This window comes from Punica granatum, chromosome 7, assembly GCF_007655135.1.
Source record: "Punica granatum isolate Tunisia-2019 chromosome 7, ASM765513v2, whole genome shotgun sequence".
NCBI classification, from domain to species: Eukaryota; Viridiplantae; Streptophyta; class Magnoliopsida; order Myrtales; family Lythraceae; genus Punica; species Punica granatum.
Window position 1 is genome coordinate 28,331,087 of NC_045133.1, and position 27,292 is coordinate 28,358,378.

Sequence of the window (27,292 nt, forward strand, 5' to 3'; positions counted from 1 at the left end):
ATTATAAATATAAATATCCATCGTCTCTCCTCTACTTTGCTTCTTCGCAAGATCCTCTCCTCTCTTTTTGAAAACCATGTCTTATTGCAAGAATCAGAAAATAATTCCTGTGTTGGTCTTGCTCGTGCCAATATTCATCTCCCAGTTGGCTGCGGCATATGCCAATGCCAATGGGAACGCTGTCTTCCATGACAAATACATGAAAGGCTGTGATCTTTTCAAGGGGAGTTGGGTGTACGATGATTCCGTTCCGACATATAATTCTACAGTCTGTCCCTTCCTCGACCAGGGATTCGATTGCCAGAGGAACGGTCGACCTGACCATGACTACCTCAAGTATAGGTGGCAGCCTGAGGGCTGTAACATCCCCAGGTAATTAAGTCCGTTCAGAATTAATCCTCTTCATCAGTGCAGTTCCTTCCAGTCCAGTTCAGTTTTCACTGACCGATGATGTCGTCTTTGACTCTTTTGGCTATAAATACTCCTATCCTATGTATGTACACGTACGTTTACATAATTTCGGCGAGGCAACGGTGCAATTAATTGTCGTGTGATGGATCGGTTTTTACAGTTTCAACGGTCGGGATTTCTTGGAGAGGCACAAGGGAAAGAAGATAATGTTCGTCGGGGACTCTCTCACTAACAATATGTGGCAATCGTTCACGTGCATGCTTCACTCCTCAGTCCCAGCGGCCAAATACACCATATCCCATGCGGGCACCTCTACCCCTGCCGTTACTTTCTCTTTTCCGGTATTTACATCAATACAAAGTTTTGTCAATAAATTAAATAATTCCTCGATAAATATCGAATAATTATGTTTTAGTTGGTTTTCGAAAAAACTACATGTTGAAATTCTCTCTTACTCTTCCCTCAATTGGGATTGGCTGATACGTATTATTATGATCATCAACCTGTCTTATTATCAAATTTTTTTCGATTCCAATAGGATTACGGGGTGTCAGTCATTAGCTTGACGAATAGGTTCTTGGTTGACATAGTCAGTGCGAAAGAAGGCAGGGTGTTGAAGCTTGACAGCCTCACGACTGGTGACCAGTGGAAGGGTATGGACTACTTAATCTTCAACACTTATCACTGGTGGTTCCACACCGGCAGCCTCCAAACGTATGCATCTCTATCTATATATCTATTTGTATAACCAATGCATCACTCGGCTAGTTATGGGTTGTATGTATGTACTGGACCAATCACCCCTATAAAAGAACAAAACTCTAATGTTAATGTTGCAGGTGGGACTATTTCCAAGTTGGAAATAAGTTGTACAAAGACATGGACCGACTCGAAGCCCTGAAGATTGGACTTACTACGTGGGCTAAGTGGGTCGACTCAAACATCGATCCCCGTAACACGACAGTCTTCTTCCATGGAATATCAGCTCTGCATTTCAAGTGAGATAGCAATATATATATATATATATATATATATTCAACCCCATTAATTAATTAGTTGTGTCCAATATTATTCTGAACTGTGAATTTCCCGTTGGCTCCGAATATAATATCACATAAACTCTTTTTCCATGCAGTGCCGAGGACTGGAAAGGCAATGGCACGAAGGGATGCCAAGGGGAGACACAGCCTGTGCTTGGATCGACTTACCCTTCGCCTGGTCTCCCTGGGAAGTCCATAATAGAAGGCGTCCTGAATTTGATGGTGAACCCCCCACATTTTCTTGACGTGACACTGCTGACCCAGCTCAGAAAAGACGGGCATCCTTCGATCTATGCGGGAAAGGGAAGCGGTTTTCTAGATTGCAGCCACTGGTGCCTCGCAGGTGTCCCGGACGCATGGAATCAGCTTCTCTATGCATCTCTTATGAGAATGTAGATAATATCTTCATCATAAATATATAAATATATGATTATAATAATCTTCTTCTCGGACTACCTATTTTGTTTTCCTAATAATGATTTTGACGGGGCTTAAACAATGGCAATGAATGACTGATTTTCTCAGGGAAGGTATTGATCCCGACATAGCACCGGCGCCTGATGCTTCTCAGCCCAGCGCACCCCCACCACTGCCAGGGGTGCCCAGCCCTTCAGTTGTGCCTGGTCCTCCTGTCTCGCCAGTCCCTCCTCCTCATCCTTCAGGGGGCCCGAGCCCTTCACATGGGCCTCAACACCCAGGCAGCCCAAGCCCTGCAGGATGGCCAATCCCTCCCTCGGGTGGGCTGAGCCCATCATCTCCTGGGCCTGAGCACCCAGGCAGCCCAAGCCCTGCAGGCTGGCCCACCCCTCCCTCTGCTGGGCACAGCCCATCATCACCTGCGCCCGAGCACAACGGCAGTCCAAGCCCTTCAGCTGGGCCTGGACATCCTGGCGAGCCCGGCCCTTCGGACAGGCCGGGACAGCCACTTGCTCCCAGCCCAGGAGACTGGCCCGGACCTTCAGACGCGCCGAGTCCTTCACACAAGAAGTCAGATGGGCTGGGGCTCAGACCTTTGTCCTTTGGTTCTAACCTTGCCCTTGTGATGCTGCTCCTTGCTGTTTATTTACAGTTCATCCAACGCTGATTGATGGATTCATTCAGAGGGAGGATCGTGGACGGAGTACGAGAAAATATGTAGTCTCTATTCCCCCCCCCCCCCCCCCCCCCCCACCCCGTTCTTTCTTTCTTTTGCTGCTGCAGGACTGGACATTTATGTAGTTTTTTGTTGTAGGGTATAAGATTGCTTAATTCGTATTCTTCCATCTGTTAAGGGGGTAGTTTAAGAATTTTAATTGAAATTTCCTTCTTAATCTTTGGCTAGTTTTATTTTTATTAGTAAATTGACTACTTGGCTCCTTTTGGTCGTAAAAGAATACATTCAGAAGTGCAGTAATGCTTTGTCTTTCGACTTCCGAAACTGTTTGCATTCAAAATAGGTAACCTCTACAGCTCATTTTAACAACAAAAATATGCCAAATTTGATAACAAAATTAAAGAATGTCAAATGTTGGGAGTGGTTGGGGGGGGTGGTTTAATGCCAACACTGCTACCATGAAACGCAAATTCTGGAGAAGGTTTGATGACACTATTCATGGTATTTGCATTATATGTGTTAACAACACTACTTATCTCTGCTTCTGTATCCTCTTGTCCCTGATGGGAAGCTCAACTGGCTTCTGGGCTTCGTGGGGATGGTCTGAACCCTTGTAAACTTTGAGGTGGTTGAATAATGCTCTTCCAAGCTGCAATTAAAGCAAACAAAAGCTCACTTGAATCACCCCCCCGCTAAAAAGCTATATCCAAGCTACGCATATCATGAGAAAGGCCTCAAGTAGTTAGCGGCTACATACAACTAACTTTTAACGCAAATATTCCGCAGGCAACACACATTGTCTGCAGGCCCAAACTCAACCATTTCCAAAGAATGGGCATGGATATCAGCTTCTTGCAGCAGAATATTTACTTGTTTCTAACCTAGTCACACACTGCAGTGGAACATTGAAGTGTGAACTTACTGTTGTTTATCCCTCTCCATAATATCTGATCAAACACTAATTTCTAAAGATGCATCATGACACAAGCAAACCAGCGCAATGTACTGCTGTCCTTCCCTCCTTAATATCGGATCAAACACTAATTTCAAACAATGCATCATAACACAAGCCAAGCAGCGCAGCCTAATGCAAATTTTTACCACTGGCATATATACTAGAGGAAAGGGAAAACTCAGACTAGAGCATATCCAACATAAGACAAGAGATGTCATTCCAACATAAAACCAGAGGGCTCTAGGCCCATGATGATCAATAATTAATGAAGAACAGGGACTGGGTATGTGTGCAAAACATGGTAAAATTCGTACTCACCCTTCCTTTGGGCAGCATGCCACGAACAGCATGTTCTATAATTCTTTCGGGGATTCTCTGTTGGAGTTGATTGAACGTTTCCACCTTCATACCACCTGGTCTACCCGAATGCCTTCTGTAAAGTTTTTGGGTCCTCTTCTTACCAGATACAGCGACCTTTTCAGCGTTCACCTATAGAATTCCAAGAGACAAATGCAAAAATAAGGTAAACTTGTTCCTTAGTAAGGCATACCATCATATTATCACCCAGTAGTATTACATAGTATGATATTGTGCAGCATCAACAACGTGTTTGCAGCAATTAAGAAGAATGGGCATTGACATGCTTCAACCCAAAGATTATAAAAGGATTGCCGCTGCAATTCACCTACCACAATCACAAAAGCTCCCATGTCCACACTAGGAGTGTATGTAGCCAGATTCTTGCCACGGATATGAATGGCGATGGTTGAGGCAAGTCTGCCGAGGATTTTGTCGGAAGCATCAACTATATACCAGGGCTTATCGGTATTCACATGGTCTGCAGCTTTAGGGTACCACGTCTTGTTCCAAATGTCCTGTAAGACAACAATTATACAACAGTTACGAACACTGGATGATTTAACTATATAATTGATTGAATAAAGCCAAAGCTGTAGCTTGTAATCGATATTCACTGCTTTTCTTTTCATCAAATGTGTCATATAAAATAACAACCGAGATTGCCGAGCCTGACAATCGTTCCGATTACTACAGTATCAAATTACAGAACTGGGAGAATTCCAACATTCAAGCTCGTAAGGAGGGGATTCATATTCATGGAACTTGTCACATTTCTCTTCGACAATCAGATGATTCATTTTAGCTTCACATGCTTAACCGAAAAAACAAACACATACATCTCGTTACGCAACGCGCAGAGAGAGAGATACACAGTTAGGGCGAGAGAGAGAGAGAGAGAGAGAGAGAGAGGGTGTTAATTTACGGGGCCATTGATCTCGGACTCCTCGAACATCCACCTCTGGTCGAGGGGGACGACGGAGAGGTCCTTCTGGCATCGAACTTGGAAGCAGCCGCGCTTACTGCTCACAGGGGCGGCAATTGGCTTCGTCAGCGCGAATAGAAATGGAGCCCGGGCGGTGCCTTTACTGGAAAGAGATGGGGCAAGAGAGGGTCTCTGCGCAGCAAACATAGAGGAAGCAGAAGAAGATGAGCACAGTATCGCCATTGATGAATTTTGAAGCTCTCTCTCTCTCTCTATCTGTCGGTGAGGGTGAGGGTGAGGGTGAGGCTGAGGGTGAGCTCACGCAGCTGCACTGAAACCTCCTCAGTGGGGATGAAATGAAATGGAAGGATAAGAGATGCGGAAGAGAGGGAGGGGGGGGGGGGGGGGGTTTGGGTTTCGGGGATCAAACGGGTTTCCATAAACCGGTCGAGAGCGTCCGGACCGGATGCTGAATTTCCGGGTCAACGAACGACTCCAATCCCCTACGAGCATCTCCATCTACCCTTCCCCAAGCCCAAAGTTTAGTTTACTTCACAGGCACTCATCCAAACCAAAAGCCATGGCTTTGTCAACTCTGCTTCAAATCAGAGCCCCTCCAACGTTCACAGCTCCACAAGTACAACTCCCTCCTCCGCAGTTCCATCGCTCTCCACTCCTCTGGCAACCCATCTTCCCGAACTCCAGTTCCGTCCCCAGATTCTCCAGAATGCTGCCGGTCTCCAGCTCCCTCTCTGTGGAGGGGGCTGTGTCCGAGGCGCTTAGCCTCTTTAAATCGTCACCCGCCACCTGGAAGTCCGCCCTCTTCTGCAACATCTTGATCTTCATCGCCGGGTCTCCGATTCTAGTCACTGGGCTTTCCGCTTCCGGCATCGGGGCTGCCTTCTTGCTGGGCACTCTCACTTGGCGCGCTTTTGGGCCCTCTGGGTTCCTCCTCGTTGCCACCTACTTCGTCTTGGTAAGATCAATTGACCAAATTGTTTCAGTACGTCATCTGTAGGATCTAGTAGTTCTGCAGGCAATTGGATGTCGAAGCATATGATGCGAAAGGGGATAGCATCAAGTTTTTTCTTTTCTTTTCCTTTCCATTTTTTTCCCCCCTTGTTTTTTTTTTTGCATGATTTCGTTTATTCTTAGGATCTTCTGTCCCATAACCAGCTCCTTCGGTGATCCTTCATGTTTGTTGTTAGTTGAATTGGCCGTCATTCGACTCCGTGCTCCTTTCGCTGTAGATTCAGCAAGCCATGGATTTCTGACATCTAGGGGTGTAATATATCACTCAATTGGTTTTTTGCGGGATCTTCTCTTGGTAGTAGGAATTCATCGAACCGTGCATGTTGTCCTGCTAACCTTATGTTCATATATATGGTCGGGATCTAACAAATTCAAGACCTTTGAAGGGAACAGTGGCGACAAAAGTGAAAATGGCACAGAAGGAAGCTCAGGGTGTGGCTGAGAAGAGGAAAGGTAGAAGAGGCCCCGGAAGTGTCATTGGTTCCAGTGCTGCTGGCTGTTTATGCGCTTTTCTTTCTATATTTGGAGTTGGAGGAGCGGCTTTCTCTCGTCTTTGGCAACTGGGATTTGTCGCGAGCTTTTGTACCAAGTTGAGTGATACGGTCTCCAGTGAGATCGGGAAGGCCTATGGCAAAACAACGTGAGTTACTTCTCTCCTTGCACTATGAATTGACCCATGATTTTTCGCCATGTGATCTTGCTCCTCCAGATGATCCTGAAGTCACTTAAGATGGGGTTGCCAAGGGACCGGTTTTAGTCTTTGGATAAGTAACTTCATTCCACTATGAGTACAGGTTCTACAATATGTACACTGCTCATAACCCAACACAATACAAAATATCCCAATTCAAATTAAAGCATTTCTTTCAGTTTTAAGCAAGAAGTAGAACAAAGGAATTCAACTCTGCCTCGAACTCTGCAAAAGAGATAACCTTATCTCGACAATATAAAAAAACGGTTGTGCATGAGAACTGTCCCAGATTGGGGATAAAGATATTCTCTTAAACTTGCAGCCTGTTTGGTTATTCTGAGTGATGGGGTCTTTAGTCCCTCTGAGTTCCCGTTGCTGTATGTTCTTGATCAGGTACTTGGTAACAACGTTTAAGGTTGTTCCACGGGGAACAGAGGGAGCAGTCAGCCTCGAGGGAACTGCTGCTGGACTATTAGCATCCATTTTTTTGGCTATTGCCAGTTACTTATTGGGGGAGGTATAAGCATACGCCATCTTCTCAACATAGCCTGCAAAAGAAAACGTAGACTCGGTGTCCAGCCCCTAACATATGCAAATTACTTTTGTTCTGCATGTGCTTTGTTTTTCTTGTTTATTGATCAATCGGAACTTCTGGCCCACCCAAAATGTGTCTGTGTCTCGAATTTTGAGCTACGAAGTGGATCATTTTATCACGGTTCTTTTTGGCTGAAACAGGTAAATGCGCTTGAAGCAATTATATGTGTAGTTGCTGCACAGATAGCCAACCTTGGTGAGAGTATCATTGGTGCTGCACTCCAAGATAAGGAAGGGTTTCGATGGGTAAGGAATTGATGCCTTTCAAAGTCCATCAAATAAACCTTTTTTTCCTTTTATCAGAGTCTAGAGCTTTCATTAACCAAAAAGGGAATATGCATGTTACACTTATCCAAGAAGACCATCAAATAAACTTTACTTGAGGAATTTATTGCTGGGGATTTTGTGTTCATGACTCTTGTAAGTGGCAGACTTTGCACATGCGTTATTGTGAGCTATGTATTTTGAAGTCATAGCCTCTCTTTGGTTTGAAGTTCTTCACAAACTGGTCAATGCAATCCGACTGATTTGTCAATATTTGCTGTGCCCCGTTTCTGCAGCTCAACAATGATGCTGTCAATGTTATCAACATCACGATGGGCAGCATTTTGGCAGTCTTAATGCAGCAAGCTATCCTCCAGAATTGGCATCTGTGATGTGAAACTTCTGGACTAGTCGAGGGGGCTGAATGGGAGGACGGACCCATTGCGCATGCAATAGACACGAGATGGCATGGATGACGCTCTGCTTCTCTTCAGCAAGTTGTTTGCGATACGTAAAAAATTCAGCAGCACAGATTATCGATTCCACTGTCATCCTCGTGGCCATGATGCTCATTCCGTGAATGTGGATAAATAATCAATTGCAGATGATATGTCCATGGGTTATCATTGTCATATTCGTGACAGGAGGTGAATATATTCTCCATTTTCAGCAAATTGGTGGGTCATGGGTGTGAATTTCTCTCACTTGACAAATGATGATTACAGAACCTATTCCCTCATTCAGTATCCCTGTTGTTTATCCTATCCAATTCTACCTCATAATGTTTTCTTTTTCAGTTCCCTTTGTTTCCCTGCGGAGAGCCATGGTTCATGCATTGTTAGAAACTGTATAGTTTAGAACCGTTATGGAAGGGGGCATCACATTATTCCCAAGACAGTAAATCGAGAAATCAAGAGGATTTCACCAAAATAAAAGAAAAGAAGAATCGAGAGATAAACACAGTACATTTATTGTGTTCTTGATTTTCTTCTATTGGTTCACTATCGAGGCAAAAAGCTACTCTCCTCTGCCCAATTCTCAATCAAGAGTTTCACCGGATGTTTGTATCAACAGTGAAACTAAAACTACCAGCATATAATACCCTTCCATGTACACTCCTCAGCTCTTCTAGTAAGTAACCCAACAAGAAAATCCACTTGATCAAGGCAATAAAGCAACATAGCCTATAGCCTGAATTATTATTATTATTTTTTCTTTTTCTTTTTTCCTGCACTGATAAATAGCATTCTCCGCGTTTCCTGCCACCCATGGCACGGATAAACGGCTACCAAAGAGGTCAACATAGAGATGTAGCACAAACTTTGATCTTCTATCCACAGCAAAAACACTTGCAAAGCCCACCAGTCTAGGAATGTCGGCGCCTTTTTAATGCATTCCCACCACGTTGAAACGGCGTGGCATGTTCAGGTAACGAGCAAATGTCCGGTACAGAAACTGCTCCATTGGATATGTGGCGAGGGGTCTTTGGCCAGTAAAGGCCCGAAGCGGTTGGGGGTGAAGGGATCTGTGGTACTGCCCAGGAATTCTCCGGAACCTGACCTGGGCATTCATCCTCTCCTTCCTCGGAAGTTCTTTGCATAGAGGAGCAGTCGGAGTCTCCAAGCTTCCCACTGTCAGCCTAAATGAACGATTGGGACACCAAGAACAGTAGATTTCAAAGTTAAAACTCATGGCGCACCACAAATAACAAGAAAAAGCAGAATCGATAATGAAAAAGGGCAAAGATTTGTTATCCATTTTCAGGATTAGCTTTTTGGCATGCATAGGATCACATGATGAACGACTGTAAATCCTAATACACATGCCTGTGCAGGCGTACTGTGTAGGTGTGCCTGAACTGAACACCTCTTTGTAGGCCATATTCTTCTAACTTACGAATATGCCTCATTAATGGGATAATTATCCCATGCAGCATGAACAGGCCACTTTTTAGCATTCTGAATCCTAGCAACTTAAAGATATATCAAATAGAAGATCCTCCACTAATCCACATATAACTTCGTAGGGAAAGACAGAAATGCTTCCTTTTCTTTAGAGAATGGCATCTCAGAAAGAAGCCACCAGTGGATCAACTTGTTTACCTACAGTCATTTTCTTAATATACACGAGAATTGAGAAAAATGGAAGCACAGAGGAACTTAACTATCATAGGATGGATACGACACCATGAACTATGACAACAAACATTTTCCCGTAAACATAGAACTGCAAAATTTTTACTCATAAAAGAAATGACAATGTAGGGATACTTACCTTGGACGACCCGTTATCCATGTAACTGTAAGCATGGTTGTACTCAGTAAACCCAAGCAGGTCATCTAGATTCCACTGTTGGATGCTTCCAGCAACAGAACCTCCAGAAAGAGGCACCTTACCGGACACAAAATTTCTAGCAGCATCCTGACGCATGGGTAAAGCTCCATTATGGTCACCAGATAAAGGTAACTGGGCTACTCCTTTTGATGCGGAAGTTGATTTTGTCTCGGATATCTTTCCACCAGACTGAGAATTAACCGAAGAGGAGGATGGACCAGGCTCAGCAGGATCAAGACCCACTTTGACACCAGTAAGCAGAAACCTCCGATGAGCAGAGACATAGACATTTGCTGTGTGTATTGCAACATCACATTTCCTGCAGAGCAGAGCTCGATCTTCTAAACAGAAGAAAAACCCAGCCGCCTCCTGCCATCAATAGGTTAAACAACTATTATTCCCGAACCAATGACAATGAGCAAAATTTAAGCAAGATAGAAGGCATCAATATATTATGGTTATACAGAAGTAGCAAGATCTCCTCTTCCTTGACAAATATAGATATGGAAACAAAACAACAGGTTATCTCTGGCTAAACAATATAAGCTTAGGTATAGATATGCGAGTGCTCGTGGCTCTGTATATATAACACAACTGGAAAATGGGAATCTTTTGGGCCCCTGATCCATTCCAGCGGTTGACCAAAGCGTTTCTAGATTATTAGAATACATAATTCAATCAAAAGCCTTACAAGATATTTCATCCATTTGACCCGCCGATCTTGTCCATAAGCAACGTAACAGAAATGGAGCAGAAAGGCGCCCGCCCCCAGTCTACTTCACTAATTATAGGTATCGTATACTATACTATACTATACCTGACAGATATCGCACTTAGGAATCTGGGAAGAAGAGGTGTAGAGGGGAACCCTCTGGTGCTTGCTGGCGAGCTTGTTGGCGGCATGGACCTTCTCGTCGCAGGCCCAGCAGAGGGCGGCCTCGTCGGCGCAGCAAAGCACGCTGGCCTCCACCGCCTCGCACACGTTGCACTGTATCTTCATCTCCTGAACACAACACAACACAACACAACACAACACAACACGGGAACGAATTACACCAGCTCCTCGGCTTGCTAACCACGACACAAATCACTTCGCTCGTCCAAAATTCTGTTATTGGCACTCCACAGAATTCCCACTTTTCCGAGCTGATTGAGCGAGGCGAGGAAAAGAAGCTGTCGGAAGCTCCAACGGGGATAATCGCAGAGGATGATGAGAAGAAGAAGAAGAAGAAGAAGACGGTAAGAGAAGGGTTTAAGGGGAATGGGAGAAGAGAGAGGAAGTGGGACGGGAGAAAGATGATTCTTTTCCTTCATTATTTGTTAATAAATAAATAAATAATTAATTAATTAAATTAAGATTTATTTAATTTTATTTTTGGGTAGGGGTGGCGGGGGGAGGGGAGCAGGATATTTTTTTGAGGCTGTGAAGGCCGGATTTGTACACGTGAGCCTTCTGAGCGTTACTGTCCTTTCCACAGGAGACCGCCTTGCTGTCAAACCACGAGGGCAAATAAAAATATCCGCCCCCCCCCCCAAAAAACAGATCGAAGGCCCCCACTCACTCCCCTCTTCTGACTGGCGTGTTGCCCACGCTCTTCCGGAAGGTAAACATTAGTGGGCTCGGCCATCCGGTCCGGAAGATTATCGTCCATGAATATTAATAAATAAATATTTATCAAACCAATAAGATTATTATTCCATCAAATCCAATTATCCTATCTTGTTCTTCGGCGAATTATCCTATTATCTTCTCTCTCATCTTTTTTTTTGGATGAATTAGGGGATCGAAACCAGCTATTATCCTATCCTTTTGCAATTCATAGTTTTGCCATACTACTATTAGTACAGGACCATATTTATAAAAAAAAAATAAAAAAAGGGTCAAGAATATCTCTCTCAAGGCTGGTGGATATGAACTTACAATTGGCAGGGAAGAGCCTTTGATTTTTTTTTTTTATGCTATATAATAATTTGCTGCCATGGATAGACCATTGGGTAGGATTAGAAGATGGGTACACACGGCATGGGTCGAAGCCTGATCTCTCTTCCTGTCAACATAAGAGTTTGTTCAACTCAACCCACCACATGACACTCACTGTCACTGGCAGTATTATTATACACGTTACTTTCCTATGGCCATTACTTTCATTTCCTTGACAGACTAACGAACATAAAAAAAAAAAATTTATATGGCTGCACGGGTTCTAGAATTTCCAGTACCACCTCCTTCCAACAACATCAATCTTACCGTTTTCGCACAGTAGTTCGGAATTATGCCCTAATCTTCACCAGATTACTACTCGGTTCAAACAAAGCCCCCGCACTAGTGATCTTCAGCTTCTCAAAGTTGGCTCAACATAGAAAGAGCAACTCTTCTCGAGACAAAAAGGCCAGGCTTCTCCTGATCTAAACTGCAAATGCAAACCTGTACAAACAATCTTCTACGCCGATCCTGCTGATTGTTCTAATTTACATTTTCGACAATTCCCGTTTCTCTCCAACAGGGTTACGCCTGAAATAAGATCCCCCCTGTCCCAGTAAATGAGGAGGCAGATAGACCCTCAGAAGGGGGGCCCTGGCAGATACCTCGATGGTATCGCCATGTTTGATATAATAACGCACCTGAGAACCATCGACGTATATATAACCTTCTTTGCAATACCACGCAATGTCCAGAGACTGATTAGGATTAATGAGTCCATACATCCGGCTAGAGGCAGCTCCAGGTGAGATCGGTTCCCTAACCATGTACTGAAGGTCATGAGACGAGATGGGCATCTGGAACCCACCTGCAGATAGCATTGCAGCTGTCGAGCCGGTAGCAGTTGATACCCTAAGACCACATGATCGGCAATTCAATAACGGGGAATAAGGCTGGCCTTCTTTCTTAATTCTGTCAATTAGAAGAAAATTTTTTACAGGGTTAAGCAGCAATCTCAGGCAGTAAAGTTTTTAAGACAATCAACAATTGTTGAATCCTTAACCTGAATGAGAACCAGGAAACTTCAGCAGGACATGGATGGGCAATCAATATGTCATTTAAAGCATACATGGGCAGCAGCTCTGAGTTTACATGAACCGATAGCCTCGTTAATTCTGAAGGAACTGATCGACCCTCGAGAATGTCATCTAAAACCTGCAGAGGATTAGTAGATGCTGAGGCCACAGTTTTTTCTTCTCCTCATTTTTTTTTTCCAGTGAAGTACAAATTATCTGCTGCATGATTATGGGCATGCATCCAGGAACAGGCCAAAGAGATCATTGGGTTCATAATCGTTCTACGTGTTATTCTAGAATGCTACACAAAGTAAAGAAACTTGGCAAGCATGGTTACGATAGCACAAAGTTGTTGACGAAGCTAGATCCATGGACGTGCAAATCCCACAAAAAAAGTTTATGGAGAATGGCTGAAAGCACTTCATTACACCAAAATATTCCTCTAGGGATCAAGGATTTTACGGCTTGGGTCCACATTATTATTCGAGCAAATTATACTAAATAAGGACAATTAATAGCAGTAACAAAGACTAAGATGTGAAATTGTTTTCACTTTCTCCAGGCAATTAGAGGGTTCATACTTGCTCAAAATTGTTGACAGTTGCTGCACATAGGTATCCCGTGCTTCGTGTCGCGTCAAACTCATTGTTGTGCTCTTCAACCTATGCAGAAACAACATCGAGAAATTATGATATTTGGAGTCTATTCTAATCCCAATGATGAACAGAACCTGAAACACTTGACAGCAACCTCCTCCGCATTTGTGGGATCAGAATTCACGCCAAGAATTGGGATCGAGTCATCAACGAAATGACTAGCATGCAACAAAGTGCCATCTCCACCAAAAGTAACAACCACGTCCACGTTTCGCACAGGATAGCATAGATTGTCCCTTAAAATCTCTTCCCAGTCCACAAATTTCTTTTGCAAGATATTCTTGCAGAAGCTTATGACATCCTTGTGCACCTTATTCCTGCTGTCCAGGTGATGCAAAATCTGCAATGTCATCAAGACACACCGAATTATAATGGCACAACCAATAAAAATATGAATGCTTACACAGTCTTCCGCGGATGTCTCCAGTCAACTGCCATTTCAACGCCATATCGAAATGGTGGAAATTCATCAATGACACCGTATGAATGCTTTGCTAGTCATGGAATGGCTTCGTGCAAGAGGACCTCTCGTGAATGCCATGAAGAAAAACTTCGTAAAACCTAGAGCTTACTGCTAGCGACCTTGACAATTCATCGAACAGCTTGGAGGCGACAGAAAATCCAACTTTGTGAACGGAAACAAAATGCACGGTTTACTATAAATAGAAATGACCGGACAAAAAATGGTGGAATGGGAAAGCATAGATGAGGAGTTCGTCAATGGAGTCTCGATGCTTGGGAGGAGAAAATAGTCGCGATCCTGAGGAGCAGGAAATCCTTCGTAAGGGAGAGAACAAAACCTGAGGATTGGAGAGACGAGAGACGCCATTTGAGGAGCTGCCGAGCGAGTAGGCGTCGAGTGGTTTCAGCAGAAGCAGCAGCTTTCTCCTGGCCATGATCTCCTCAGGATTCCTTGCTTCCTTCCTCCCTTCCTTCTCTACCACCAGCTCTCTCGCTCGCTCGCTCTCACTCTCTCTCTCCGTCCTTCGGCAAGTTCAGCTCCGGAGACGATCGTCCCCTCTTTCCTTCCGTTCTTCGCTTCCGGCGAGCGGAGACTGATTATGGGCCTTCTGGCCCGCTAAGCCTGAGCCGTTTCCTACTTGGACCTAAGGTCAATAAGTTTAGCTGGATCAGGGCCCAATCATGCCCGAACAAACTTTTGACCGGATCGGGGCGTTTCTTTCCATTCCCGGTTCTCTCGGACCTAACCCAAATTCACTTTTCCGTTCAATCCACTTGCCGTTTCACGAGGACTATCCAAACCCTACCTCCGTGAATCGGGTCCTGCGATCGGATTCTCAGCTCCTCCGGCATATTCTCGGTAAGATCGCCGTCTCCGACTCAAAATTACAGCACAAACTCCTCTCCTCACCTTCTGTGGGGAGTTGAGCATGATTTGATCACATAGTGTCCCGTCCTTTCCGATCTTTGCCTTGCTTCGTGTCGTGGATCCTGCGGTGACCCGATTCCAGAAGAAATTCTGCTGCTTCTTTTTCGTATAATTGGAAGAATCCCTGCAGTTGCTTGGTTGAAATTTGTGAATTTTGACATGAGACCAGCTCGTTCGCCGGTGTTCTAATGAAAGTTTCAATTTTGCTGAAGTTTTTACGAGCTGTATATAAGCTGATTTCGTTATTAGTAAATTATAATCGAGGCCACATTACAATTATAATCCATTTTGTATTAATGATCTTTTCTGATCTGCTCGACTTTGCATTTCTTGTTGATAGCTTATTGAATGTAGATGTGCTTATGGAGTGCCGGTATTACTCGGCAAAACCCGAGTTTCTATCGGCTTTGTCTGTCCATGTGCGGAAGAATTGTAGATTACTATGTGATGTTTCTGAATCTCTGGAGTGGCCCGCTAACCATTTTTCAGTTGATATTGAGGATCTGACAGCTTTCTGTCCATCAATTCACCTGCTAGATATCTCTTTACGATTTAATTTAGTTGAGATGAATCTGCAGGCTTTGGTTTATTTTGATCTCATGCGATGGAAATACCAAAGGAGGCTGCTATCAAGAAACCAAAAAGGTTAACATCTGTTGTGTGGAATCACTTTGAAAGGGTTCGGAAGGCTGACATCTGTTATGCTGTATGCGTTCATTGCAACAAGAAACTGAGTGGATCAAGCAACAGTGGGACCACACATCTTCGCAATCACTTGATGAGATGTTTGAAAAGATCGAACTATGATGTGTCTCAACTCCTATCAGCAAAGAGAAGGAAGAAGGAGGGAACTGTCGCCATTGCAAGCATCAGTTGTGATGAAGGACAGAGAAAAGAAGAATATACGAAGCCCCTGTCTGTCAAGGTTGATTCCGAACCAAAGCGTGATGAGATCATTACCCTTGGAAGCAGTAGGTTTGACAATGATAGGAGTCGGCTTGACCTCGCTCGCATGATTATATTGCATGGATACCCTCTGTCCATGGTGGACCACGTAGGATTTAAAGTATTTGTGAAGAACATTCAACCGCTCTTTGACTTTATGCCTACTGATTCTGTGGAGCTTTCCTGCATGGAAATATATGGGAAGGAAAAACAGAAAATAAACGAAACTTTTAGTAAACTGCAGGGGAGGATTAATGTTGCTGTCGAAAGGTGGTCATCAGCAGAAAATGCTGAATACTTGTGTTTAGCCGCGCGGTACATTGATGGGGATTGGAGATTGCAGAAAAAGGTCCTGAATTTTATAACTCTCGACTCTTCTCATACTGAGGACATGCTTTCAGAAGTGATTGTTGATAGTCTGGTAGACTGGGACGTTCACTCTAAGTTGTTTGCTGTGACTTTTGATGATTGTTCAGCTGAAGATGATATCATCTTGAAAATTAGAGAGCATATCTGTGAGAAAACATCTCTTTTGGGCACCAGTCAATTATTTGATGTGCGCTCTGTTACCCATGTTCTCAGTGATATGGCTCAAGATGCCATTGTGGAGCTTCATGAAGTGATTCAGAAAATCCGTGGAAGTATTAGATATATAAAGAGTTCACAAAAGGTTCAGGGGAAGTTCAATGAGCTTGCTCAACAGGTTGGAGTTAACAGACTAAAGAACTTAGTTCTTGATTGGCCAGATCGATGGAACTCAACCTATCTAATGCTTGAAGCTGCCTTGGAGTACAGAGGTGCATTTTCTCTCTTGCAAGAGCAGGACCCTTTGTATGCATCAGTTTTGACCGAAAATGACTGGGATTTGGTCAATACCATTGCTGGGTATCTGAAAATACTGGTTGAGATCAACAATGTCCTTTCAAGCAACAAAAATCCAACCGCGAACATATATTTTCCCGAGATATGTCATCTTCACATTCAATTGATCGAATGGTGCAAGAGCTCTGATGATTTTGCCTGTGCTGTTGCATCGAAGATGAAAACCAGATTTGACAAGTATTGGAGTAAATGCAATCTGGCTTTGGCAGTTGCAGTTATCCTAGATCCTCGGTTCAAGATGAAGTTGGTGGAATATTACTACTCACAGATTTATGGTAGTACAGCTTTGGATCATGTCAAGGAAATTTCTGATGGGATTAAAGAATTGTACGATGCTTACTCAATCTGTTCCACAATAATAGACCAAGGTTCGGCTTTGCCGGGGGGCAGCCTGCCTGATACTGCCAATGATTCTAGAGATCGACTCAAGGGGTTTGACAAGTTCCTAACTGAGACATCTCAGATTCAGAGCGCATCGTTGGACTTGGACAAGTACTTGGAGGAACCTGTCTTCCCTCGGATCTGTGATTTTAACATCTTGAATTGGTGGAAGGTTCACACTCCTCGGTACCCAATACTGTCTGTGATGGTACGAGATGTTTTAGGAACTCCAATGTCAAATTCGTCACCAGAATCAGCATTCTGTACTGGAGGAAGGATCCTCGATCAAAACCATAGTATGCTTAACCATGATGTTCGGCAGGCTTTAATTTGCACGAGAGATTGGTTGCAGATGGAATCAGAAGGATTGCGCACAAATGATGAACTCAACATAGATATTGTTTTTTAGCAACATTAGCATGAAGCGTATGTAGATATATTTCGGTTTGTCTTTCTCAGTAAATGTTAGGCACTCGCTCATTTTGTTGAGATGACAGTAATGTGGAAGAACTCTCTCTCCTCCCCTCTCATTTCCATCAGTTTTGTTAATGACGTATATGTGCATTCATGTTGTTGTCTTGCTATGTTAATTGATTTAACTACCTCATACCCGAAGCTTATGTTCTTTGAGATAGTAGATGAAACCTCACTTTCTGCTTCGTATTGATTACACGTGCCTAAAATAGATATCGGATTGTTTATATTTCACATCAAATGTGACTGGTGTATGCATTTTGTTTTGAATGATTGGGGCAGCCATCTAAGAACCATTGGAGAAAATTGCAGAATCAGTCTTTATTGCACTAAAAAATTTTACTGATATAGTTTCCTTTTCAGATGATTCGTTCCGAAAATGGAGGTTGCTAGAGCTTAACACACTGTCTGATCGATCTCTTTAAATGTTCCCTCCAAAAAAAAAAGCCAGAGACGGAACGACCAAATGATTAAGGTTCCTTTCACATGATCGTTATAGTGCTACCTGATAAACAGAGAATACGTACAAGAGGGAAACCTTAAAAATAGCCTCAAACCTCATCTCTTTTCTGAAAATGGACAAAAAACCTGGAAGATCCTTGCAGAAGCAGTCACAGCAGGTCCTTCAGAGTAGTCCTCCCGGCAGCAGCTGTTTTTTCCTGCAATTTTTCACACGAGGAAGACACGTTACCACCGGCATTCTTAAACAGTATATATTGCACTTACCAGCATCGATATTGTTTTGTCAGTATCACTTCTGTCAGTTGTGATCAACTGTAGTACCAGTTGTTTGTGTTTCTCATTACCTGATGATGATGATGATGATGAGTTTCTTGGAGAGGCTGACCTCGCTCATCATAGAGAATAAGGCCACTGAACCTTGGGAGCTCACACTTCTCCCCCATGAGTATCGGCCGCTGCCACACCGGTGACTCTGAGTTGTGGCTGTGCCACCGTCCTCCGCCACCCTCCACCAACAAGAGTGGCAGCGGCCTGTCCTCCCACTTCCTGGCCTGACTCCACCTCAGAGAACCCATCAGCGCCCTCTTCAAGATAGCTTCCACGGGCCCCCCACAGCTCTGCCCCTCGGACTCGTTAACTCGAACTTCCAGTGGCTTCTCTACGGTTATCTTCCTCCTTGATCTCTTCAAGAATGTGGCAACTCCGAGCCCAACCACAGCAAGCGCAGCACAGCCGAGAAGGACGAGAGCTTCCTGAGTCGTGAGCTTCCACTTGTCTTCTATGTTCCATAGAGCTTCCATGTTATGTCTTGTTAGGATATGGACTTGGAACTCAATTCTGTGTATGTTTTGGCACAGTGACAAGAATGTAGTTCTACTAGGTGTATTGGACTCATTCATATAAGAAGAAGAAGAAGAAGAAGAAGAAGAAAGAACATGATGATGACCTTATAGAGAACGTGCAATGGGTGATTTTGATATGTTCACGGGGAGGTCCACCGACTGCTTATTGGGCCAAGAACGTGGGCTCTTCATTGAATTCATGGCGTAAATGATTTCATTTGCTTCTTATTGCCTTATTTGTTCAATTTCTAGCCGTTAAGGGAAGGGAATACGTTTCTTTCTTCCACCGATTGAAGCACTTCACGGGCTATTTGTGAGGTTAGTAGTCTAACCTCTCTGGAAGCATTCCAAATAAATACCTACATGACGAAGCCCATATTATAGTTACAGATTTTGCTAGTCGCTGCTTCGATCTTGTTCTTCACCTTGTAAACCATCAGGACAAGCTTTATCGTCACGTTTAATTATAGCAGAAGGTTTTTTGTACATAAGGACATGCCAAGAAAATACTCAGAAAATGATCCCATCCTTCGGTATGTTCATCATACCAAACATGACTTTCTGCAGATATCTGCTTCCCAGAAGACACATTCTTCAAATGTGCAACTACTGGTTCACTTCCGCGATAATAATGGAAGGTGGCGATTGGGATCAGGCCGAGAAATTCAGGAAGAATGACGAACAATCATTTTTTACATTACAATAAATTCAATGAATCGAACTCATTACATGTGATAGCGAACAAGGACAGGACTCTCCCCATGATTAAACCGAACCTAGTATGACCCATCGAAGCCTAGATCGACAGCCCCTTCTATCGCAGTTGCCCCCATCTCCCCAAGGCTCAAACAGGAAACCATTACAAAGACTACTGAGGTCATTATCCATACTGCACAGAACCAACATTCCTATGAGCTGACATTGTTACAGCCCCAACTGTCCCGAACTGAGACTGTGCCTGAAACATCTTAGCCTCCATTGCAATTCTCTCATTCAGCTTCTGCCCTATTGAAGAAGCTTGGGAAGGGAAATATGGATTCGGGTTAACTTGTGGAGAGGCTGTGTTAACTAATTTCTCCTGTGAAGTAGTGTTCCTGTTCGAGTCTCTTACAGGTTTTTCGTTGCCCACAGACTGTGGCCTGAAAAAGCAGTGTGGAGATATCGACTGAGGAGGGAGCACAGCGTTTCTGTAAAACCTCGGATCGTAGCTGTCTTTGGTGCTTCGGACATTCTCAGACGGCAAAACTGGTCCCACAACTCTGCCTGGTTTGGCTGCAAATAGGAAACTTTTTTTTTAAGTCCTCTGAAGCTAGTATAAACCAGAGGCCGATCTGATCATCTAACTAGATGATGAAGAGAATTACAGTACATACCACTCGGCACACGTGGAGGAGGGCGGGCAGCCCTCACTGAATTTCCATCAAGTGAGTCGGTAACTCTCAGGTTCTTGGAACCTTCCTCATTAGATTGTCTTTCTTCCACTGACCTTACATTATTGTGTGGATTTGGAGGGACTGTACGTGAGTGCACCGTTGACCTACAAAAAAGAGAGACAGCAATGAATATCTCATCCTGAACTATCATGTATATCTATATAATATAGGAAAAGAGAAGAAATCTTATCGTACCGAGGGAGGGAAACATGCTTTCTCTCCAAAGGAATTACAGGACCACTTCTTCCACCATGTTCTTCGAGATGAGCAAACTGCCTCCTGAACTGACCTATAGCACTGGTTTGGACAATCAAGCAGACGCAGTCAAAATGAGAGCACAAGCATTTTTAAAAGCTAAACACAGACAAAAGTTCATTAGTATCTACAGGTGAAACCTTGGATAGAGGAAATTTGTGCCTTCGTTCCCATTCATGTAGTCCTTGAGCAACTGTGGATGGTATTCCAGTATTTCACGATATATGAGTTCCCTGATGTCTTCCTTTGTGACTCTTCGCCTCTCAAACTCAAACTCTAACTTTGAAATTGGCTGACAAGAAGGCTCTCTCTCAACCTTCGAAAGGCCCTTAAAGTAAGGATCAGCAAGTGCCTACTCACACAGAAGGCAAAAAGATTCATTTACATCATTGAAGAAATCAAAGAACGTGTCTTCTTGTAAGGATAGTGCAAACAATTGGCGAGATTGAGAGAACAAAATTAAAGACGAGACTGACCTCCTCAGCAGTTGGTCGATCCTTAGGATCAAATGCTAATAATCTTTGCAAGAGTTTGAGGGCCACAGGATCAGCATTAGGAAATTTCTGCGTGAAAGACACAGGCTGCTTCTTCCGCATTTCCATAAGATATTTCCTAGCCTTCTCATTTCGAACCTGTGAACATTCAGTAAAGGACGTCAAAAAAGGATATTCTACTGGACCAATCAAAAGACAAATGACATGAATGAATATAAGCAAGAAAGTAGCATCATACTCCAGAAATTGTATCTGATGATGGAGTTCCAAGAAGATCAGTGATTAGATCTAACTGGTGAACGACGCTTTTACCAGGAAACAATGGCTTCCCAGTCAAAACCTCAGCAAAAATGCAGCCAATGCTCCAAATATCAATTGCTGGTGTGTACTGCAATTAAGAAGGCAATATATGAGATAAAGTTACTGGAACAATAAGAACTCAAACAGCAAATCACTCCAGTGAATGGGCATAGCCCAACACAGTTACCTGATGAAAGAAATATCAACTTCCAGGAGAGTTCATAGTCCTCCCTGAACACAATTATTTTATCTAGCATTACTGCTTACTATAAAGTATTCAGAAGACATTCTACATTCATGAAATTGTTGCTTTGCTACTCAGTATGACTCATCCAATTGCCGAAAAGGTAAAATTCCCTAAGCCCTCTCTATATTCTTGTTCACCAACTAAGTCTAGTACATAAACAAGCATCACGCCAGTAAAAAAAAGCCAAATTCTGAAACATCTCTTGAAAGAAGGTTAGTGTGCAAGTATTAAGTCTTAGGTGATAGGCCATATAATTATTGAAACAGAAACATCACATTGCCAAAAGAGAACTGAACCAATCTTGTAAAGAAGGTTAGTGTGCAAGTATAAGTCTTAGGTGATAGGCCATATAATTATTGAAACAGAAACATCACATTGCCAAAAGAGAACTGAACCAATCTTGTTCAAACAAAACCAAAGATTAGGCATTGGTCATATTGCTATGTTATTTGAATATACAAGGCGCATGTAGTAAGCAAATCATACCTTAGAAAAGAACGATCCACAAAGCTCTGGGGCCCTATACCATCTAGTGGCAACATAGTCCTGCAACAATAAAAGCCGTAAAAGAATGACTCAACAACACACATTACCAAGTCGGAAGCTGATCATGATGGCGAAGGAGAGCAGGACACTTACTGTCCAAAAAATGGTGGTAGGTGTATCACTAAAAGCTACTCTGGCTAGTCCAAAATCACAAACTTTAAGTTTGCAATTCGCATTTGCCAGTATATTTTTTGGTTTCAGATCTCGATGATACACGTTTGCTGCAACAACCACCTTGAAAGTCAGAACCAAGACAAAAAGTTGAGGGTGTCCTTCACGCCAAAACCAGATGATGAGGGAACACCCGAACAGGCAAAATAAGAATGCAATAAGATTATGAGGAGTCAATCTTAAAGGTGGCTTTATTTTATTATAAAAACATGGCTACAATACTTATGATGCAACGAGCATGAATTCAAAGACACAAGCTGGATGTGACCTGTGTGCATATACTTCATAGCCCGCAGCATCTGGTAAAGGAAGAACTGATGGTGTTCCCTGGTCAAATCATCATTGGCTTTGATGACTTGGTGAAGATCCGACTCCATAAGCTCAAAGACAACATAAATATCTCTGAACTCCCTTTTAGAAGGTGGCAACATAATACGCTTTATTTCAACGATATCAGGATGGCGCAAGAGCCTGAGCAATTTGACTTCTCGGAGGATACGAATAGCATCAGAAATGTGCTCGAATACATCATGTATCTTCTTAATGGCCACTTTTTCCCCAGTATGTGTGTCAATAGCCGCGCAAACAACACCGTAGCTCCCCTTCCCAATAACCTCTACAATCTTGTACCTGTTGGCTTCCCCATACTCAGTGAAAAAGTCCGTCTCCTTCAACTGCCAAAAGAACAATGGTGAGCTCAAGAGTAAAATCATTTGCAGAAAACTAACACAGAAGAATAACTTAAGGGGGAATTCAGGTAATTATTTATTTTAACTCCAAAAAGCAAGAACTTCACTGGGTTAACATATACGTATCAAGAGAAATGCCCATGTATCAGCCAAGCTTAGAAATCTTGATAATTCAGCAAGAGGGGTCGAGGACATTCTGGAAGTCAACTTAGCTGAGTAATTGATTGCCAGATCAAGTTCCAATTCCGAAGATCGGATGAACTTTCACGATTTCCACGGTGCTCATAAAAATGCATGTAAAGGTTAAGAACATGAAACAACTGTAACTTGAAGATAAGGAAATTTGCCTTAAAAGAAATAACAGAGAAGATGCATTTGGATCCTTCAAAGGCACGTATCCGCGCAAAGAAACTCGTTCTTAAGCTGAGAGAAGGAAATTCTAGAGGGATCACCACGGGATCTCATAGTTAAAACAATTCAAGAAGTCGGCAACCCAATTTCTGCCCCGAAAAACTTACTGTGAAGATGATTTTCCCTTCATAACAAAAGGGCAGAAAGGGAGGAAGAAAGACAGAAAGAGGAGAAGAAGAAGAAGAAGAAAAAAAAACCAAACGTTTAAGATCCAAAAACAAAAATAAGATCAGAGGATGCGTACAAACACGACGGTGTAGAGAGGGAAGGAGGGGGAAGGAAAAGAGCCAACCTTTTTCGGGTGTTCTTGCTGCATCTTCTCAGGGTTATGGAAAGAATCAACTTCGATTGCTCCTTAACTTCAACGGATGGAATAAACGAACCAAAGAACAGAGATTTGTCGACGACAAGATCCGACTCAGCGAATCCGAAGAACAACAGAAGAAATCAGCAGCATTTGTCTCAGAAAGACCTGCCTCGAACCACAAGCACGCAAAATCCCTCCACGACGCTCTTCTAAACCTCTTCTTAGCGCTGAACAACCAAAAACATCCGCTTTGTGTCCTCCAACCCTAAGTTAAGGGCCCGATCTCGACCACCACCACCTCCCCAGACGCAGAATCCGACCGTAATTGATGGATCCGGAACCCTCGTAGACGAGGGAGGCGATGGGGAAAGAGAGACAGACACGGGGAGAGAGATTGGTGATGGTGGGAAGAGAAGGAACAGGGAGGAATACCCAGAGGAAAGAGAAAGGGGAACAAAAGGAAATGACAAGCACTGCATTTACATATATATATATATATATATATATCGTCGTCGTCAAATATATCTTCCTTTTTTCTCTTTTAAAAAATATAATAACTGAGCTGATTTATTTATTTATTTACAATCACATATATATATATATATATATATAACTGAACCTACCGATGCTTGCATTGCACAACACACTGGTCGTACTCGGCGTACGGTGACTTAACGGTCAGCTACGAGCCGTCATCGTATTTCTGAAAATTCTCTCTCTCTTTTTCCTCTTTTCTTTCCTTTTTCAATTTTCCCGTTGAGGAGTCACTAATTTGTTTGGCAGCACGCGTCTCAGGATAATGACTTTTTTTTTTTGAAGTTCTGCGATTTCGAGGATACCAGGAGATATGATTGTATATGGGTCTGGTCAAAGGAAAAATAAAGGGCAATATTAACTAAAATTAAATTTAAGATCTCTTCATTTGAAATGAAATAATCTATTGTACACGAGTATTTTTTTTCCAGAAGAATTCGACTGTTCATTCTTCAATTTAAGGTTATTCAAATACTTATGAATTTACAGTGTTCTTCTAGACATGGTTCGCTTGAACATCTCCAAATGGATGATCACCATTGATATATATATATATATATATATCTTTTCTTATTAACGCTATAATATTCTTTTATAAAAGAAATTTATGATTTAATATAATACAAAAATCATAAATAAATAATAAATGAGTACATATTGTTCTATTAGGTATCGAATTTATATCCTCTAAGTCAATTAGTGAGAGTGTGCCTCATTACACCATAATTTATATTGATATAATATTCTTTTAAAAGATAAGATGGGTATATTGTAGAATAATAATGAGATCCCATATATGAATCGTCATCTTTTGAGTTTGTTATTATGTCTCTCTTTATTTCCATCTAGCTTAGCTTAGCTAGACTATATATGAGTCATTGATTCGATTGGAAGAAACATTAATCATTTGTAGCTAAAACTATAGGAGGGCTCACATTTGGCCCGGCGAGTGACCCATTCTCGAGGGAACCAAGTTACAATTAATGTAACGCGTACCCCCTAAAACTGAAAGAGCATCTCGACCACACGCACTCTCATACTGCTTTTGCACACATCAATATCATTATCGATATATATCATTCAATGACGTGTGAATGTCCATCTGTGAATTAATGTATAGCATGTGGCCATGAGTTCTTGCAACATCGGGCAAGTTTCTCTCTCTATATATAATTTAACATTTGAGACGATCTAGAATTCATTGCTTGTGTATTAATATGTCAAGAATCAACTGCACCGGTAAAGAGTACATCATATATATATATATATATACATATATTTTAATATGGGGGTGGGCACAATATTTTCCAAACAATTTTCTGCACGAACGAATCCATTTCCAAACACAGTTTTTGGAAATTAAAAGGAGAATGCATGTTTCATCCGACAATATTTAAAAGAGGGGAAAAAAATTGTTAGTTGTGAAATATAATTTCCTCAAACTGCCACGCCTTGTAACCATGCATTGCATGCCATTAGCTAGGTCGTTGACTGCCATCTATATGTATTCGAATATCAGTTGCTGAAAGAAGATCGCAATAAGAGGGAAGTTTCTATATATTTTCATTATCCTGATCCACCCGGTGTAAATTTGTTGAACAACTTATACAGGAAGTTCTCGGACAGTCGGTTTGACACCATATATAGAAATCGACTATGCAAGCATCGAACCTTCGTGTGAATTTTATCTTATTCTTCAGTCCATTCATTTGTTCGATTCTCATCGACCAAATTAAAACGACAGACTATTCTTCCATTAGGGCTTCCATAGATTAAACAATCAATGAGCAGTGAAAGCTCCCACTAATATACATATTATACATATATATATGTGTGTGTGTAAATACTTCATAAAAAAAAAGTTATATATATATATAATATGGCAGTCATTGTAGACGAAAGGTAGCAACCAGCAAATACTAATTTCAGCCACCGACCAGTAGTAGTCTCTCTCTCTCTGGCAGTCATTTTTTATTACTTAAACGAACTTAGTTAACTATTGGGCAGAAAAAAGAAACTTTTAATAATTTATGGGTAAAAAAAGGAACTTGATAAACTTGACCGGTCGTCTCCCGCTGTTTCTTATCTGTCTAATAAATGCGTAACACAACAGCTTCAAACCATCATTCGTATTACCATAACTAGAAAGACGCTGAAATATAACTGTTGAAACATAATAAATTTCAAGTAAGTCATCAAATTTGGCAACACGGAAAAAAAAAAATTCTGCGAGAATTTTATATATTATATGTTCATGTATAACTCAACTTCTCGTTAAAAGCAAACCAACGCAACTGATCGAGAACCCACGCAGTTTTATGAGAAATTATTTAATGTGATGAATATGATAATTAAATAATTAATTATAATAAAAAGCAAAAGTGCATAATTATTAGGAACCGTGTCTTGTCTCATGCCGGAGGGCATTTGTTGGTGGGAAACTATTCGTATGACAGTTTTAGTTTACCTTTTCTTAATTATATATCATATTATAATAAACACACTAAAAGGAGTTTCACCCACAAAATGGAATAAAAGAAGAAGAGACGCGAACAAATTTTAGAATTATATTCAATGCGATCAACACCTTCTTCTTTTTCTTTTTTTTCTTTTTAAATGTTAGGATTGTTAGATGCAATACGTAGCTTACAGAATCCCCAAAGTGGAGATATGGCCCCATCTAGATTCTTTTGTGCAGAAAATTTAATATGTGTTATTTCCATAAAATAAAAAAAGTGTTGAGATTGAATAATTTTAGGGGTAGCAGCTTCGTACCGATTTCGAAACTATTAATTAGGAGATGGATGGTTAAATTGTCTTGATCTAAAATTTAGCAGAGACATTGCTTTCGGTGATCTTAAATAATATGATATATATATATATATATACACGCATATATAAAAGCTTATTTAGATGTAGTATCTGTTTCCTCTCTTTCTTTTCCATCCTCTGTATAGCCAATCTAGCAAACTCTAACTCCAGCAATCTTTACTAGCGCGTCTACCTTCGAGTGGGCGCATCCAGCAACACCGTCAAGGCAGTCCTCTCTCTCTCAATTTTTTCGTGGGCGCATTCTCCTCAACACCCGCCCTCACGTGCAACGTGTAGTCTATTTCTGCTTACACGTTGTCACGTGCCCTTAAACATCCGCCCTCAACAATTGACCTCGAGCCGGGCTCA

General features: G+C 42.1%; 8 protein-coding genes across 8 annotated transcripts; 3 read left to right on the forward strand and 5 right to left on the reverse strand.

Annotated features, from left to right (window-relative positions):
- Window positions 1–53: 53 nt before the first annotated feature.
- LOC116213330 (protein trichome birefringence-like 42) lies at window positions 54–2,550 on the forward strand. Its single transcript, XM_031548216.1, has 6 exons — window positions 54–372; window positions 572–752; window positions 950–1,125; window positions 1,251–1,409; window positions 1,547–1,843; window positions 1,977–2,550. Exons 1-6 carry the CDS (start codon window positions 77–79, stop codon window positions 2,533–2,535), a joined length of 1,668 nt encoding a protein of 555 aa, XP_031404076.1. The 5' UTR covers window positions 54–76; the 3' UTR covers window positions 2,536–2,550.
- A 286-nt stretch (window positions 2,551–2,836) lies between these two features.
- Window positions 2,837–5,162, reverse strand: LOC116213335 (50S ribosomal protein L13, chloroplastic). The gene is made up of 4 exons (XM_031548220.1): window positions 4,782–5,162; window positions 4,189–4,374; window positions 3,818–3,988; window positions 2,837–3,193 (listed from the first exon to the last, which is right to left on the reverse strand). Exons 1-4 carry the CDS (start codon window positions 5,022–5,024, stop codon window positions 3,077–3,079), a joined length of 717 nt encoding a protein of 238 aa, XP_031404080.1. The 5' UTR covers window positions 5,025–5,162; the 3' UTR covers window positions 2,837–3,076.
- Window positions 5,163–5,319: 157 nt separating this feature from the next.
- Window positions 5,320–8,124, forward strand: LOC116213331 (protein VTE6, chloroplastic). The gene is made up of 5 exons (XM_031548217.1): window positions 5,320–5,757; window positions 6,200–6,453; window positions 6,898–7,021; window positions 7,240–7,344; window positions 7,659–8,124. The coding sequence occupies exons 1-5, from the start codon at window positions 5,362–5,364 to the stop codon at window positions 7,752–7,754; spliced, it is 975 nt and encodes a 324-aa protein (XP_031404077.1). The 5' UTR covers window positions 5,320–5,361; the 3' UTR covers window positions 7,755–8,124.
- Window positions 8,125–8,311: 187 nt separating this feature from the next.
- On the reverse strand, window positions 8,312–11,164 carry LOC116213334 (B-box zinc finger protein 22). Its single transcript, XM_031548219.1, has 3 exons — window positions 10,514–11,164; window positions 9,637–10,065; window positions 8,312–9,001 (listed from the first exon to the last, which is right to left on the reverse strand). Exons 1-3 carry the CDS (start codon window positions 10,694–10,696, stop codon window positions 8,729–8,731), a joined length of 885 nt encoding a protein of 294 aa, XP_031404079.1. The 5' UTR covers window positions 10,697–11,164; the 3' UTR covers window positions 8,312–8,728.
- A 494-nt stretch (window positions 11,165–11,658) lies between these two features.
- On the reverse strand, window positions 11,659–14,381 carry LOC116213332 (NADH kinase-like). Its single transcript, XM_031548218.1, has 5 exons — window positions 14,150–14,381; window positions 13,444–13,689; window positions 13,275–13,355; window positions 12,681–12,832; window positions 11,659–12,589 (listed from the first exon to the last, which is right to left on the reverse strand). Exons 1-5 carry the CDS (start codon window positions 14,243–14,245, stop codon window positions 12,166–12,168), a joined length of 999 nt encoding a protein of 332 aa, XP_031404078.1. The 5' UTR covers window positions 14,246–14,381; the 3' UTR covers window positions 11,659–12,165.
- A 142-nt stretch (window positions 14,382–14,523) lies between these two features.
- Window positions 14,524–17,516, forward strand: LOC116213328 (zinc finger BED domain-containing protein RICESLEEPER 1-like). The gene is made up of 2 exons (XM_031548214.1): window positions 14,524–14,670; window positions 15,318–17,516. Exon 2 carries the CDS (start codon window positions 15,344–15,346, stop codon window positions 17,354–17,356), a length of 2,013 nt encoding a protein of 670 aa, XP_031404074.1. The 5' UTR covers window positions 14,524–14,670; window positions 15,318–15,343; the 3' UTR covers window positions 17,357–17,516.
- A 295-nt stretch (window positions 17,517–17,811) lies between these two features.
- LOC116213336 lies at window positions 17,812–18,809 on the reverse strand. The gene is made up of 2 exons (XM_031548221.1): window positions 18,228–18,809; window positions 17,812–18,080 (listed from the first exon to the last, which is right to left on the reverse strand). Exons 1-2 carry the CDS (start codon window positions 18,780–18,782, stop codon window positions 18,033–18,035), a joined length of 603 nt encoding a protein of 200 aa, XP_031404081.1. The 5' UTR covers window positions 18,783–18,809; the 3' UTR covers window positions 17,812–18,032.
- A 580-nt stretch (window positions 18,810–19,389) lies between these two features.
- On the reverse strand, window positions 19,390–24,050 carry LOC116213329 (mitogen-activated protein kinase 19-like). The gene is made up of 10 exons (XM_031548215.1): window positions 23,564–24,050; window positions 22,440–22,845; window positions 22,094–22,221; window positions 21,941–22,000; window positions 21,146–21,295; window positions 20,890–21,045; window positions 20,554–20,765; window positions 20,354–20,455; window positions 20,099–20,262; window positions 19,390–19,997 (listed from the first exon to the last, which is right to left on the reverse strand). Exons 1-10 carry the CDS (start codon window positions 23,585–23,587, stop codon window positions 19,606–19,608), a joined length of 1,794 nt encoding a protein of 597 aa, XP_031404075.1. The 5' UTR covers window positions 23,588–24,050; the 3' UTR covers window positions 19,390–19,605.
- Between the last annotated feature and the right edge of the window lie 3,242 nt (window positions 24,051–27,292).

Coding starts and splice junctions, on each gene's coding strand:
- LOC116213330 (XM_031548216.1), top strand. CDS start 77: ATGTCTTATTGCAAGAATCAGAAAATAATTCCTGTGTTGGTCTTGCTC. Junction 373..571: donor GAGGGCTGTAACATCCCCAG/GTAATTAAGTCC, acceptor CGGTTTTTACAG/TTTCAACGGTCGGGATTTCT. Junction 1,844..1,976: donor TATGCATCTCTTATGAGAAT/GTAGATAATATC, acceptor TGATTTTCTCAG/GGAAGGTATTGATCCCGACA.
- LOC116213335 (XM_031548220.1), bottom strand. CDS start 5,024: ATGGCGATACTGTGCTCATCTTCTTCTGCTTCCTCTATGTTTGCTGCG. Junction 4,375..4,781: donor AGTCCGAGATCAATGGCCCC/GTAAATTAACAC, acceptor GTTGTCTTACAG/GACATTTGGAACAAGACGTG. Junction 3,194..3,817: donor GCATGCTGCCCAAAGGAAGG/GTGAGTACGAAT, acceptor CTTTAATTGCAG/CTTGGAAGAGCATTATTCAA.
- LOC116213331 (XM_031548217.1), top strand. CDS start 5,362: ATGGCTTTGTCAACTCTGCTTCAAATCAGAGCCCCTCCAACGTTCACA. Junction 5,758..6,199: donor TTGCCACCTACTTCGTCTTG/GTAAGATCAATT, acceptor AGACCTTTGAAG/GGAACAGTGGCGACAAAAGT. Junction 6,454..6,897: donor AAGGCCTATGGCAAAACAAC/GTGAGTTACTTC, acceptor GTTCTTGATCAG/GTACTTGGTAACAACGTTTA.
- LOC116213334 (XM_031548219.1), bottom strand. CDS start 10,696: ATGAAGATACAGTGCAACGTGTGCGAGGCGGTGGAGGCCAGCGTGCTT. Junction 10,066..10,513: donor CTAAGTGCGATATCTGTCAG/GTATAGTATAGT, acceptor TATTGATGGCAG/GAGGCGGCTGGGTTTTTCTT. Junction 9,002..9,636: donor TGGATAACGGGTCGTCCAAG/GTAAGTATCCCT, acceptor TCGTTCATTTAG/GCTGACAGTGGGAAGCTTGG.
- LOC116213332 (XM_031548218.1), bottom strand. CDS start 14,245: ATGGCCAGGAGAAAGCTGCTGCTTCTGCTGAAACCACTCGACGCCTAC. Junction 13,356..13,443: donor ATCCCACAAATGCGGAGGAG/GTTGCTGTCAAG, acceptor GTTTCTGCATAG/GTTGAAGAGCACAACAATGA. Junction 12,590..12,680: donor GTTTCCTGGTTCTCATTCAG/GTTAAGGATTCA, acceptor TCTAATTGACAG/AATTAAGAAAGAAGGCCAGC.
- LOC116213328 (XM_031548214.1), top strand. CDS start 15,344: ATGGAAATACCAAAGGAGGCTGCTATCAAGAAACCAAAAAGGTTAACA.
- LOC116213336 (XM_031548221.1), bottom strand. CDS start 18,782: ATGAATGAGTCCAATACACCTAGTAGAACTACATTCTTGTCACTGTGC. Junction 18,081..18,227: donor ATCATCATCATCATCATCAG/GTAATGAGAAAC, acceptor GAAAAATTGCAG/GAAAAAACAGCTGCTGCCGG.
- LOC116213329 (XM_031548215.1), bottom strand. CDS start 23,587: ATGCAGCAAGAACACCCGAAAAAG. Junction 22,001..22,093: donor CTACCACCATTTTTTGGACA/GTAAGTGTCCTG, acceptor TTATTGTTGCAG/GACTATGTTGCCACTAGATG. Junction 21,046..21,145: donor CATCAGATACAATTTCTGGA/GTATGATGCTAC, acceptor GAATGTTCACAG/GTTCGAAATGAGAAGGCTAG.